Here is a 12,795-nt window from a genome sequence, read left to right on the forward strand (position 1 = left end):
TATAGCTCCCTTAACATAAAGTTACCAAGACTGCTGACAAGTGTCCCCACGCTCAGGAAGCTCCCACCTTCACAGGCACAAAGGCCTGCAGAGGTAGGGAAGAGCAGAAGGCAGTATCTGTTCTGATGACCACATCTGCTGGGGCACAGAAGTCCTGAGCGATACTGGACATTGTCAGAAAAATTTAAAGCTACTGTGTGATAAATGGATAGAATCATAATTCTAATTGGCTTTGATCCTTTTGATCTTGAGAAAATTTACTGGTATCTCTAAGTCCTTTCAGAAATAATTCTAGAATGTAAAACACTACTAATTCTTATTGGAAGGACTATGCTGCCCCCTGGTGTTTAGTGAGAGGTGCTCAGAAACATTTCAAGGGAATCTTGGAAATTACAACTAGAAAGACCCCCAAAACTCACTGCAACCAACGTGCTTATTTCACAGAGGAGAGAACTGATTATATAATTTGCTTGTATAATTCAGACCCAGAAGACACAGCTCAAGATAGAGTAAACCTCTCGGTGTGAATTTTGGTCTTGATTGGTTTTTGTTGTTGAGCTTTTTTGTTGTTTTTGTGGGGGTTGTTTTTTGGTACTGGCGATTAAACCCAGACATGTACTACCACTTAGTTACATCCCCAGCCCTTTATATTTTTTATCATGATGCAGGGCCTCACCAAGTTGCCCAGGCTGGCCTAAAACCTGCAATCCTCCAGCCTTGGCCTCCAAAGTCTCTGGAATTACAAGTGGCTGCCACTGTCCAGCATTAATTTCTTTACTGAAGTAAAAAGGCAGCCTGAAAGAAAATAACAGTGGGAATAGGTGCAGTGGCATGGGCCTGTAATCCCAGCAAATCGGAGGCTGAGAAAGGAGGCTCACAGACTCAAGACCAGCCTCATCAACTTAACAAAACCCTGTCTCAAAATAAAAAGGATTGGGGATGAAAGAACTTTGGGGAGTCAGGCAAACCAGAGTTTGAATTTCAGATCACCACTTCAGGCTCTCCCCAAGCTTCATTTCCTCCATCCACAAAATGGTAAAATGGGATGAAGAGTGACTTGCAAAGACGTTGGTTAGAAGGTTTAATTATCAATAAGCCCAAGGTTCTCATGTAGAGTATCTGCAATATGGTAAGACACTAACTGGAACGTAACTGTCAGAACACATTAAAGTGTTCTCAAGTTATAGCCATTGAAATTTAAATAACAAAAACAATAATGATTTTAAGACATTGAAATCTGCACCTTTTTGAAACCAGAATAAAATTTAAATTATGCAAATAAAGCTAGTTCTCCTAACTTCTGTATTTCTTCAATTATCAGACTTATTCTTTTTTTTTTTTAATACAAATGAAGTTAAATGTGGTGTGGTGGAGCACGCCTGTACCCCCAGCTACCCAGGAGGATGCAGCAGGAGGATTCCTAACCTGGGGATTCAGAGTCAGTTTGGGCAACACCAAGAATTGCCTCTTAAAATAAATGAATGAATGAATAAATGAATAAAGCCACTTGAACAGGGAATACCCCAGGATAGCCATGAGTGGGAGAAAGGAAGCCACAGAGCAAGTTGAAGCAGAGCCCACTGCCAGGCACAAGATCGCAGCCTCCTGCCAAGGGCGCTTCACCCCGGCGATGCCAAGGGCGCTTTACCTTGACAATGCCAAGAGCACCCGCCTGGAAACAGAGAGGCAGCAGTGTTGGTTTCAGCCTCGAGGTTAACTATTGATGCCAACTGAACAGCCACTGCCCCTCTGCTCCCCTTCCTCTCCCTGTGACTTGAAGCCACCTCAGCCTGGAAGGTCCTGTATCAAAGTGATGAGAAGAATGTTGAAAAGCACCATAAACGCTAAAGCACCAAATAAAGATACGTGAATAAGTCACCTTTGTTATTTTAAGCTCAATTTAAAGCAATACTACACATTAAATCTGTCACCAAATTGAGGGGGGAAAACCAACCCTAGAGGGTTGAAGGCGGCTTGGATCACAGGATTGTCAAACAGCACCCTGCACCCCTGCAATCCCTCACCCCCTCTGCAGGCCACAGGCTTCTGGTGATTGCTCCAAAAACTCTGGCACCACATAAATCTTTGACTCTTAAATAAATGTCACTGAGGGCATCCTGATAGTGGGATTGACAGAGTTTATGCTGACTGTACACCACAACATAAACAGACCTCAGCAGGGGAAAGGTGAGTCCTCTAAGTGCCCTGCAAATGACTGATACCGATCACTCCCTGGGGACAGCAGAGCACAATGTAAACTGCTCTGCCCTGCTTTAACAGGTGGCCAGACACACAAATAGGTGAGCTGGCTTTAATAGGTGGCCCAATACACAGATAGATAAGGCTTTCTCTCCCTCTGCTATTGGGGATGTAATCCAGGGGCACTCTATCACTGAGATGTAGCCCCAGACCTTTTTGTTATATATATATATATATATATATATATATATACACATAAATAATTTGAGACTGGGTCTCTCTTAATTGCCCAGGCTGGCCTTGAACTTGAGATCCTCCTGCCTCAGGCTCCCGAGCAACTGGGATTAGATAAAGGGCCTACAGATAAAGCCCACAGCACATCAATAAAAAAAGTGGATTTTTTGTAATTGGTCTCAAACAGGTGGCCACCAGCACTGCTTAACGTGTGAATTTGGAAGACACACACCATGTTGATAATAAGCACTGGCTGATGATCACAAACGTCACCTGAACCCACACCATGGGCCTAGCAAAAATGGCCCCAAACATCAGAAAGAGTTGGCAGTGTGGTAGGCAGGGAGGGCCTGGAGAATCAGCCGTCAGGGACAGGGTGGGAACCCTGAGGCTGAGACGGGCCACAGCAACACGCAGGGATGCTGGGCACCGCGGGACTTTCTGGGTAATTAACCATAAACAAGTTAACTCAGGCGCTGGTTCAATCCAACAATGGTCCCATATTTGCATCTAGAATGCTGGAATAAAAGCGCTGTCAGAAACCAGGCGAAGACCCGCAGACATGAGCGCCGCGGACAGCTCACCATGAAACACGCTGTTGTCCACCAGAAAGTGTCTGCGGTAGCGCACACAGCTCCGCTGCTCCGAGTTCCAGTAGCTCATTGTCAGGAGACGGCTGGCACAGCATCAAAACCAGCTGTCCTGTCGAGGGAAACAGAACAGGACACGATGAAGGGGACCCGGCCACACGCTCTCACGGGGAGCGCACATGCTGGCCTGCTCAGGAGGCCCAGAGTGCTGGGAGTCACAGTCCCTGGGCCAGGACGTTTCCCACAGTCTTCCCAGGGCCGAGCATGTCACCGGGAAGCGAAATGGCAACTCTTCCAACAGCACCTTTCAGGGCTCAGAGCCACTGCTGCCTCCCGGGAAGATAACTCCTCAGGAGCAAGTTCCAGGATAGTTTTGCGGGATCCGAGTCCCACCCTATCCAGCCTGGACCCAAATTGGCCAATGCTGGTGATTTGGGAGGAAATTTCAGTTGAGGTGGGGAGGTTCTCAGCCCCACCCCTGAATCCTGTGCCCCCCAGTGATCACTGTATGGAAGCATTAGAACCATCTCGGCCATCTGGCCACGGACAGTCCAGACACCTGACAAAACCCGTGGCCTCTTCTGGGCTTATTGCAGCATTTCCCAAGATGGCCAGCACCTGGATGAGCTGGTGTAACCACAGCGGGGCACAGGCCTCAGGCACAGTGGCCCAGCAGGCTGCTCCTGCCTGAGAGGCCCACCTCCACAGACACAGAGAAACACCAGGCTCACTACAGCAAGAACTTGAACACAGGGTCCGGCGGGTGAATAAACTCCTCGGAAAGAGACCGCAGAACCCCCGAACAAGGCCGCAGTTGTTCACAGGATTTGGTGAAGGAACTTTGCAGAATTCCAACCTCCTTCCTGCTCACAGGATGAAACCAGGCAAGGCCATGCAGGACTAGAGAGATGGGAAAACCACAGGTGAGAGCAGGGTGGAGTTCTGTGAAGCGCTCCAGGGCGAAGCCACCACTTAGTTTAGCACCCTTCATTTGTTAACGCCCAGTGAAGGCTCACAGCTGCTCCTTAGCTCCCAGGATCCTCCTAACCTTCCCCAGAGGGATCCAGCGACAGCTAGCCTGACCCACCTTTCCTCAGTCTCCCCTCCTGGCTGTCTGGCTACTCATCCTACTCCCTCAGGCTGAGGGAGACTCACCACCGCAGGGAACCCTCAAAACCAGTAGGAGAGCTGATGCCCTGGCACTTGCCCATAATCTCAGCAACTCAGGAGGCCGAGGCAGGAGGATGGCAAGTTCAAGGCCAGCCTCAGCAACTTAGTGAGATCCTCAGCAACTTAGCAAGACCCGGTCTCAAAATAAGAGCAGGCTGGGAATGTAGCACAGTGGTGGAGTGCCCCTGGGTTCAATCGCCAGAACAACACAAAAAAGTAAATGGCTGATGACAGAAATAACCCCACTTCTGCTCTCTCCTTAGCCAATTCGCATGCTACAAAGACCTCTTCTTTAAAAAGTAGTTCTAGCTATAAAAATAAAACAGTTAGGGCTGGGCGGTGGAGCTCCATGGTAGAGCACAGGCAATGTGCAAGGCCCGTGGTTCAATTCCCAGCACAAGAAAGAAAGGGAGGTAGGAAGGGAGAAGTTGTATATTATCATTAATATAAAAACAACATCAATGCCAGGCATGGTGGTGACACCTTCAATCCCAGAGACTTGGGAGACTGAGGCAGGAGGTTCACAAGTTCAAGGCCAGTCTCAGCAGCTTAGCAAGGCTATAAGCAACTTAGGAAGATCCTATCTCAAAATTTTAAAAAATTTAAAAAAGAGTTGGAGTTGTAGCTCAGTAGTTAAGCATCCCTAAATTCAATTCCCAGTACACCCCCCTGCCCCAAAATCACACAATACTAAAATTTACCAGTTTTAAAAAATCAGAAGTCCCCTCTTCCCTGTTCCATGTCTCTCTCCTAGAATGACTACTTTTGTTTGATGTGTATCATTATAGTTCTTTTCCTATGCATTCATATACATATCTATCTATATATTGATACAGATAGGATAAATAGATCTGTAATTTTGAAGTCTTCTATATTTTGAGTAAGAACACCTTTTTTCAAGAATTGGCAATAATTTTCAGTAATAACAATAGTCACTCACAGCTTATATAAATCACAAATACACTTCTTATAGGAAACTACAAAAGGTGTATTTGTGATTTACATTAGAAATTGTTCGATTTATGTGGAATTAAAGAGAACCCAATGTTGTTCGTGCCATTTTTCTGTATTAACTTGATCTGGTGGTTTGATTTGTCATTTTTATTTTGCCGTGTCTGCTCATTGTCATTCAAGGAACACTGTAAGAGAATCAGAAGATGAAACCATAGCACACAATTGTTTACAGCTAGCAAAACCCATGCATACACACAACTCTACGTGACCCTTATTCATCTTAAGATGAGCTAGAAAATGGCAGAAATGGGGCTTGAAATCCTGTCTTCACATTTCAAACCTGTGTTCTAATCATGATGGGCCAGAAGGAAGTAAGCTGTTACACGATGTGGTAGTTCTAAAATACGTCCTACAAATCCTTATACACAAGATTTTAAAATTTCTACCTTTTAAAGGTAGAACCTAAATACACCTCCCTTGACTAAGGACTGGACTCAGTAACTCACTCACAATCAAACCTTCCAAGAGGAGCCCTGTGATGTGTGAACCCTCCAAGAGGAGGCAGAAGGCACACATCTGCCAGATTCCCAGAATGCGGGCCCTGGGCGCATAGCCATAGGAGGTAAGGAAGCCCAGTCTTAAGGTTCCAGCTCACAGGTGCATCTGGGCTCTCCCACAGCCAGCATCAACCTGAGAGACACGCTCAGATCTTCACGTGTATCCCCCAAAAACTCACACTGAAATCTTCATGTGAGTCGGGCACAGTGTCACACGCCTGTAATCCCAGCGGCTCGGGAGGCTGAGGCAGGAGGACCATGAGTTCAAAGCCAGCCTCAGCAAAAGCGAGGCATCAAGCAACTCAGTGAAACCCTGTCTCTAAATAAAATACAAAATGGGGCTGGGGATGTGGTTCAGTGGTAGAGTGCTGCTAAATTCAATCCCCAGTACCCCCCCTCCCCTGCAAAAAATCAATCAACCAATCTTCATGTGATGGTACCAGAAGGAGGGACGTTTGGGATGATTGGGGCTGTTGTCTTGGTAAAGGGAGCCCCAGAGAGCTGGCAGACATCTCGTACCACATGAGGACCTGCGAGAAGTCAGCACCTGTGGCCCACAGGAGGCCCTGGCCTCCAGAACTGTAAGGAGTGTCTACTGTTCATGAGCAGCACAGTCAGTGGCCTTTACTACAGCAGCCCAGGGGTCAAGATGACACAGAATGGGTGGCCTTGTGGACAATCCTGACCCAAGTCCTCCAGGTGAAGGCTCTGGTGTTCGGGACAGAAAGAAGCCATCCCTTCTGTGCCCCTATGGAAGCACTGAAAGTTGGTAATCACTGCTGTTTACGGCGCCAAGAGCTGGAGCACCTTACACCACCGTGTTAGTAATGAACGAGGTAACGTCCCTGCACACAGCCAGTCAGGGTTGGCACCAGCAACCCTTTGAGCACCAAGGTGGCTAATACTGAGATAGCAGAGAACTGGCTCACGGCCAGGGCCCAGGCCCTCCAGCTTGAGGTCTTTTCGTTCACCCTGTAATCACTGCCCTTTTTGTTTGGGGTCTCCTCTTCTCTTTCCTTTTCTGCAGGGTCTCCCTTTGTTGCCCAGGCTGGTCTCCAACTCCTGAGCTCATGCCACCTCCCACCGTGGCCTCCCGAGGCTGGGATCACAGGTGCACACCACCATGCCCGGCAAACACAGCCTTTTTAAGAGGTCGATGAAATGACACTGCTTCATGAAATGCCCCCAGGAATCTCTCCCTCCAGCTTATCTAAAATTACCTCATGTACTGAACTACATTCTGTCTCCCAATTATTGAGTACCTACTATGTATCGGGAACTATGACCAGTGAGTCTCGGCCTCGACCATACATGAGAATCGCCTGGGAAGGCCAGTCACATCAGAAGCTCTGATGGTGGGGCTGGGGGCGTACCTCAGTGGAGGAGCGCCTGCCTAGCACTGCACGAGGCCTGGGTTCCATCCCCAGCACCAGGAAAAAAACTCTTTTTTTAAATCTCCAGGAGTGGGGCACAGGCATCAGTGGGTTTAAAAGCTGCACTGGTATGGGTGCGGTGGCACACACCTGTAATCCCAGTGGCTCAGGAGGCTGAGGCAAGAGGATCGTGAGTTCAAAGCCAGCCTCAACAATTGCAAGGCACTAAGCAACTCATGAGACACTGTCTCTAAATAAAATACAAAATGGGGCTGGGGATGTGACTCAGTGGTTGAGTACCCCTGAGTTCAATCCCCAGCACCCAAAAAAATAAAATAAAATAAAAAATAAAAATAAAAAAATAAAAGCTGTACTAGTGATTCCAGAGTGCCCAAGGCTGAGAACCACCACTGAACGTCACCTGCACTTCTCAAAGACACTCTGCTGGGCAGATTTTAGGAACAGGGCTCACAGTGTTTAATGGCTATATAACAGTATAAAACTATGAGTAGCAGAACCTGTGGCCTCCGGGCTGTGTGCCTCCTGACTGTAGCCAGCTGTAGGTCTTCCTCTGCGCCAGTGTTCGCTGTCCAGGGTTGAAGCACTACAGCCAGCCATGCACACACTGCAGGTCCTCAGTAGACATCACCAGGTGCCCCACTTCCTGGATTTGCCAGGTGGAGACTGGTGAAGGGTGCACTTGCTCTGGCCTCCTGAACCAGGGCAATGAGTTCAAACTTCAGAGATAATGAAGGTGGAGGCTATGACTAGGGTCACCAGGGGAAGAGAGAGCTACACAATAAACCCACCTGAGCTTCAGCCAGATTTTCAAGAATCAGGGCCCAGTACTCACTAAGGGGAAGCTGCCCAAAGGAATGTCAAACCTCAACTCAGATACCAAGTGGAGTGAGTGGTTGTGTGGTTGCATCTTGGAAACTGCTAGCGCTTGCAACGTGGCTGACCAACTGACGGAAGAGCAGACTGCAAAACTCAAAGAAGCTTTCTCACTATTTGACAAGGCTGGTGATGGAACTATAACAATAGAGGAACTGGGAACTGTAATGAGGTCTCTTGGCAGAATCCCACACGAGCAGAGTCACAGGACATGATTAATGAAGTCATGCTGATGGTAATGGCACAACTGACTTCCCTGAATTTTGGACAATGGGATGGCAAGGAAAATGAAAGACACAGACAGTGAAGAAGAAATTAAAGAAGAATTCCATGTGTTTGATAAGGAGGGCAATGGCTATACCAGTCAGCAGAGCTTCACCTGTGATGACCAACCATGGAGGGAAGTTAACAGATGATGAGCTGATCAGGGAAGCAGGTGTTGATGGTGATGGTCAAGTACACTATGAAGAGTTTGTACAGATGATCACAGCAATGTGAAGACATTGTACAGAAGGCGTTAAATTTCTTGTACAAAATTATTTGTTTGCATTTTCTTTGTAACTTATCTGTAAAAGATTTCCCCCTACTGTCAAAAAAATATGCCTGTATAGTAATTAGGACTTCATTCCTCCAAGTTTTCTTCCCTTATCTTGATACCTTATTTTAGAAAACTGACCAAGTAACATGCTACATGTGGCTTACTCTGGGTATATCTAAGCCCTTCTGCACACCCAAACTTTAGATGGAGTTGGTCAAATGAGGGAACATCTGGTTTCCCTCTGGGTTATGCCTTTTTTTTTTTTTTTTAAGAAAGAGAGAGAAAAAGAGAGAGAATTTTTTAATATTTATTTTTAGTTTTTGGTGGACACAACATCTTTATTTTATTTTTATGTGGTGCTGAGGATCGAACCCAGTGCCTGGCGAATGCCAGGTGAGCACGCTACCACTTGAGCCACATCCCCAGCCCCAAGGGTTATGCCTTTTTTTAAAGTAGTTTTCTTTAGAAATTGTCAGCATGTTGTTGTTGAAGTGTGGAGTTGTAACTCTGCGTGGACTGGGGACAGTCAACAACATACACTTAAGAGTTGCACTATTGCAAAATGGGTGGATTATCCAGGTACTTGTACACTATTTTTTTGTACTGCTGGTCTTGTACAGGAAACATTTTCTTCTAGTGTTACGTGCTTTTTGAATTTTGTCTAGCCACTTAAAGAAAATCTGCTTATGGAATAATTTGCCTCAAATCCATTCCAAGTTGTATATTTGTTTTCCAATAAAAAAAAATATCAATTTACAAAAAAACTCAACTAAGCCAAACCTCTCAAGGTGTAGCCAGAGGGAATCTGAGGCCCAGAAAGGATGTGCCTGTCCCTATGCTGCTAGCTAGTAGATAAACTGGTGGGAAATCCACCATCACCATCCCAAAGCAAGGCTCTTCTGAATGTTTCCATAAACAAACAGGATGACAGGGACTTCAGATGCAACTTCCAATATGAAGTTGATTGTCAGTATTCAGGCAAAAGCAAAGATGCTTTTAAATGGTTTTGTTTTTTTTTTTTTTTTACTTTCTTTTGGAGCTTACAAAATACTCCAGATCCTAAGAGGCCTACGTAATATATATGTTACACATAAGACTCTATAAACATTTATAAATAGAACATATAGATTTATGTTCTTTATAGAACTTTTAGATTCCTAATCCTTACAATGATTTAGAAAATTAATAACTTATAATGACTAAGGAGGTGGGGTGCAGAAACAGCTGGTAGTTATTAAAACAAGTTTTAAAATTAAAATCTGCCTCCACAGCAAGGTTAAAACAGGACTTTTTTTTTTTTTTAAGAGATGGGGCTTCACTATGTTGCCCAAGCTGGCCCAGAACTCTGGGTTCAAGTGTTCCTCAGCCCCCATGTGGCTAGGACACCTGAAGTGAGGCTCCCATGCCACCGTGCTGGGGACACCTACCCCGGACCTACCAAGTTCTTTTACTTTTTCTTTTTTTCCAACACAGTCGAGATCTCCTATTTGAGTCGACTCTTTTTGCTTAATAATTGCTGATGTGTTCTGACAGTCTAGCCATTCAATGAACATACTTCCAACAGAATATAAAGGTGATTTTAAAAAGAAATGTAATCAACTCAAAGATACCACATCCCAAAAATTCTAATGCCATGATAATAACTAAAAAGAACTATATAAGAATGTAGAGAGGATTCGTGCACCACATGGACCAAAAAGTATCTAAGAAGGCTCATCTCATAAATGACCAGTAGCTTCCTTCTATTTTTCTTTATTTTTGTCATTTTTATTTGTAATTACATGATCAAAATTACCAATGTAAAACTACAAGACAGGAAACTGAGGCCTGTGAATACTAACTACAAGGGAAATACTAGAAATTCCAGGATGTCACTCCAAGAGGATATGCACCAGGTCCAGTGGCATGTGCCTTTAATCCCAGCAATTAGGGAGGCTGAAGTAAAAGGATCCCAAGTTCCAGGCCAGCCTCAGCAATTTAGCAGGACCTGTCTCAAAATTTAAAAATTTTAAAAAAAAAAAGAGCCAAAGATGTGACTCTGTGGTTAAGAGACCTTGAGGTCTGAGGATATAGCTCAGTTGGTAGAGTGCTTGTCTAACATGCATAAGGCCCTGGGTTCAATTCCCAGCACCACCAAAAAAAAAAAAAAAAAAAAAAAAAGACCTTGGGTTTCAATCCCTGATACAAAATATATATATATATAATTTATTTTTAATTTTTTAAAAACAATCTTTTTAGCAATAATGATCATAAATAAATTCTTTTAAATCACTACACAGAAAAAAAAAATCTTTCACACCCACATCTACTTAATTTAACTGAAGTTCCGCAGTGGTGGACACCTGCAGACTCTCCCACCAGCTCCATCCCCTGGCTCTGGTGGCTCAGGTGGTAAACTGGAGAACTGCATCTCAAGCCAGTGCAGAACCTCCCAGCCACTCCACACCACTGAACCAGACAGATTTCCGTGTGAACTTTTGGGGAAAAGAATTTTCTTTCTGTTGGACTTGGAAGTTTTGGAGAAGTACACCTCAAAGCCTAAAGCTCTTGGCCACAGTCTTGTCAGCACAAGCGAATTAGCTGTATAAGACGGGATCCACCCAGGAATGGAGAGAAGCCAATAACACCTGACGCACACCTGTCGCTGTGCTCTTCTGCCACCTGAGCCAGTAGGCTCCCTTCTGTGCTTTGTTTGGCTTTGTTTAAGCCACATGAAGTTCAGTTTTCCTGCATCTGCTACCAAAGAACCCTGACCCTTGAAATATGTCAGTAGAGCAAAGTGTAAAGAGAAGTGTGTGGAGTGGACTTCCGTCCTGGTTTCAACTCTAACTCGCTGACGACCTGGGGCACCTTCTTAACTGAATCTCTGAGTTCAAAAATATGACTGTGTTTCCTGGACCCCCTAGAAGCGTGCTGCATTGGAGATCTCTGTTCCATGGAAAAGGATTCCCGCCCCTGAAAGGGCACTGACAGCAAAACCCAGCAGCAGGTCTACAGCCTTGGAATTCCTCTTGCTGTGCTTCAATGTGGGCAATCTGTGCTGCTTAAAAGGAGCTCTGTGAAAGGCTACAGCCCTGTGCCGGTTGCATGGACGTCTCCAGACAAACTGAGTTCTGATAGTGTGCTGAAGAAAAAGGAAATGGGAGACTCTTAAAGTAGAGGAATTTTTCTCCCACACCTTGCCTGAGGTCTCCACCTCCTCCTGTCACACAGGTGGCATTCTCCTCTGGCTCCCCTCTGCCATGACATCCCTACTTTCAGTCCTCTACATTCTTCTTATGTATCTTCTTATGTATCTATCTTATGTATCACTGATGGCTTAGTCACTATTTCCTTTTGCATCTTTTTTTTTTTTAAATTATTCAACAGGTGGATTGCTGCTCAGTAGTAGAGCACTTGCCTGGCATGCACAAGGCCCTAGGTTCAATACTCAGTACCATAAAAATATATAAATAAATTAACATAAATTTATACAATAGGCCTGTGGGTAACACATTATTGAGCCTGAGCTCAAAGAGAATAACAGGAACCAGTAAATTGCAAACCCACATCTACTGACGCCAAATGCACTGTCCCTGGTCCAGGACTAGACTCCAGGTCCAGTGCCACTTCCTCCTTAACCTTCTGCTTCTCTGTGGAAAGGGCCTGGACTTGTATTACTATGACAGACAAGTCGCCAACTCTGCTATTCAACCCAACTCCACTACGGACCAAGAAAAGGAGAGAAGAAAACAACTCCATGAAGCATTAATGACAAAACACATACCTAGCCCCTTCAGCCAGGAGCCCTGGGAGTAGGGACTGCAGCGAAGTGTCTGTTCTTTGGTATCAGATAGGGAGAGGCAGCTTTGAAATGAACTTTGAGTGAATTGGGGCTACTCAGACCAAGTTCAGAAAGAGCAAGGCCAAGTTTATCAGCCAGACATCACTGTAGAAACCATTTGAGGGGGCTGAGGCTGCAGTTCAGTGGTAGAGCACTTGCCTTGTGAGTGTGAGGCACGGGGCTGGATCCTCAGCAACAAATGAAAAATAAATAAAGAGAGTGTGTCCAGCCAGACCCAGTGGCACAAGCCTGTAATCCCAGAGGCTCAGGAAGCTGAGACAGAAGGATCGCAAGTTCAAAGCCAGCCTCAGCAAAGGGGAGGAGCAGAGCAACTCAACAAGACCCTGTCTCTAAATAAAATACAAAATAAGGCTGGGGATGTGGCTCAGTGGTCTAGTTCCCCTGGGTTCAATTGCCCATACTAAATAATAATAATAATAATAATAATAATAATAATAATAAT

General features: G+C 45.3%; 1 protein-coding gene and 1 pseudogene across 6 annotated transcripts in view; one reads left to right on the forward strand and one right to left on the reverse strand.

The window, feature by feature from the left end:
• The window catches only part of Plch1 (phospholipase C eta 1), a 187,445-nt gene that overhangs the window by 159,017 nt on the left and 15,633 nt on the right, over nt 1-12,795 (reverse strand). For all 6 annotated transcript variants that reach the window (XM_048794680.1, XM_048794683.1, XM_048794679.1 and 3 more), the window contains exon 2: nt 3,018-3,135. In XM_048794680.1, the coding sequence (XP_048650637.1) occupies nt 3,018-3,096 (79 nt within the window). In that variant the 5' untranslated portion in view covers nt 3,097-3,135. The remainder of the gene's footprint in view (nt 1-3,017; nt 3,136-12,795) is intronic.
• LOC125613615 lies at nt 6,532-9,297 on the forward strand (annotated as a pseudogene).

Source organism: Marmota marmota, unplaced genomic scaffold (genome assembly GCF_001458135.2).
Source record: "Marmota marmota marmota unplaced genomic scaffold, marMar, whole genome shotgun sequence".
Taxonomy (NCBI): Eukaryota; Metazoa; Chordata; class Mammalia; order Rodentia; family Sciuridae; genus Marmota; species Marmota marmota.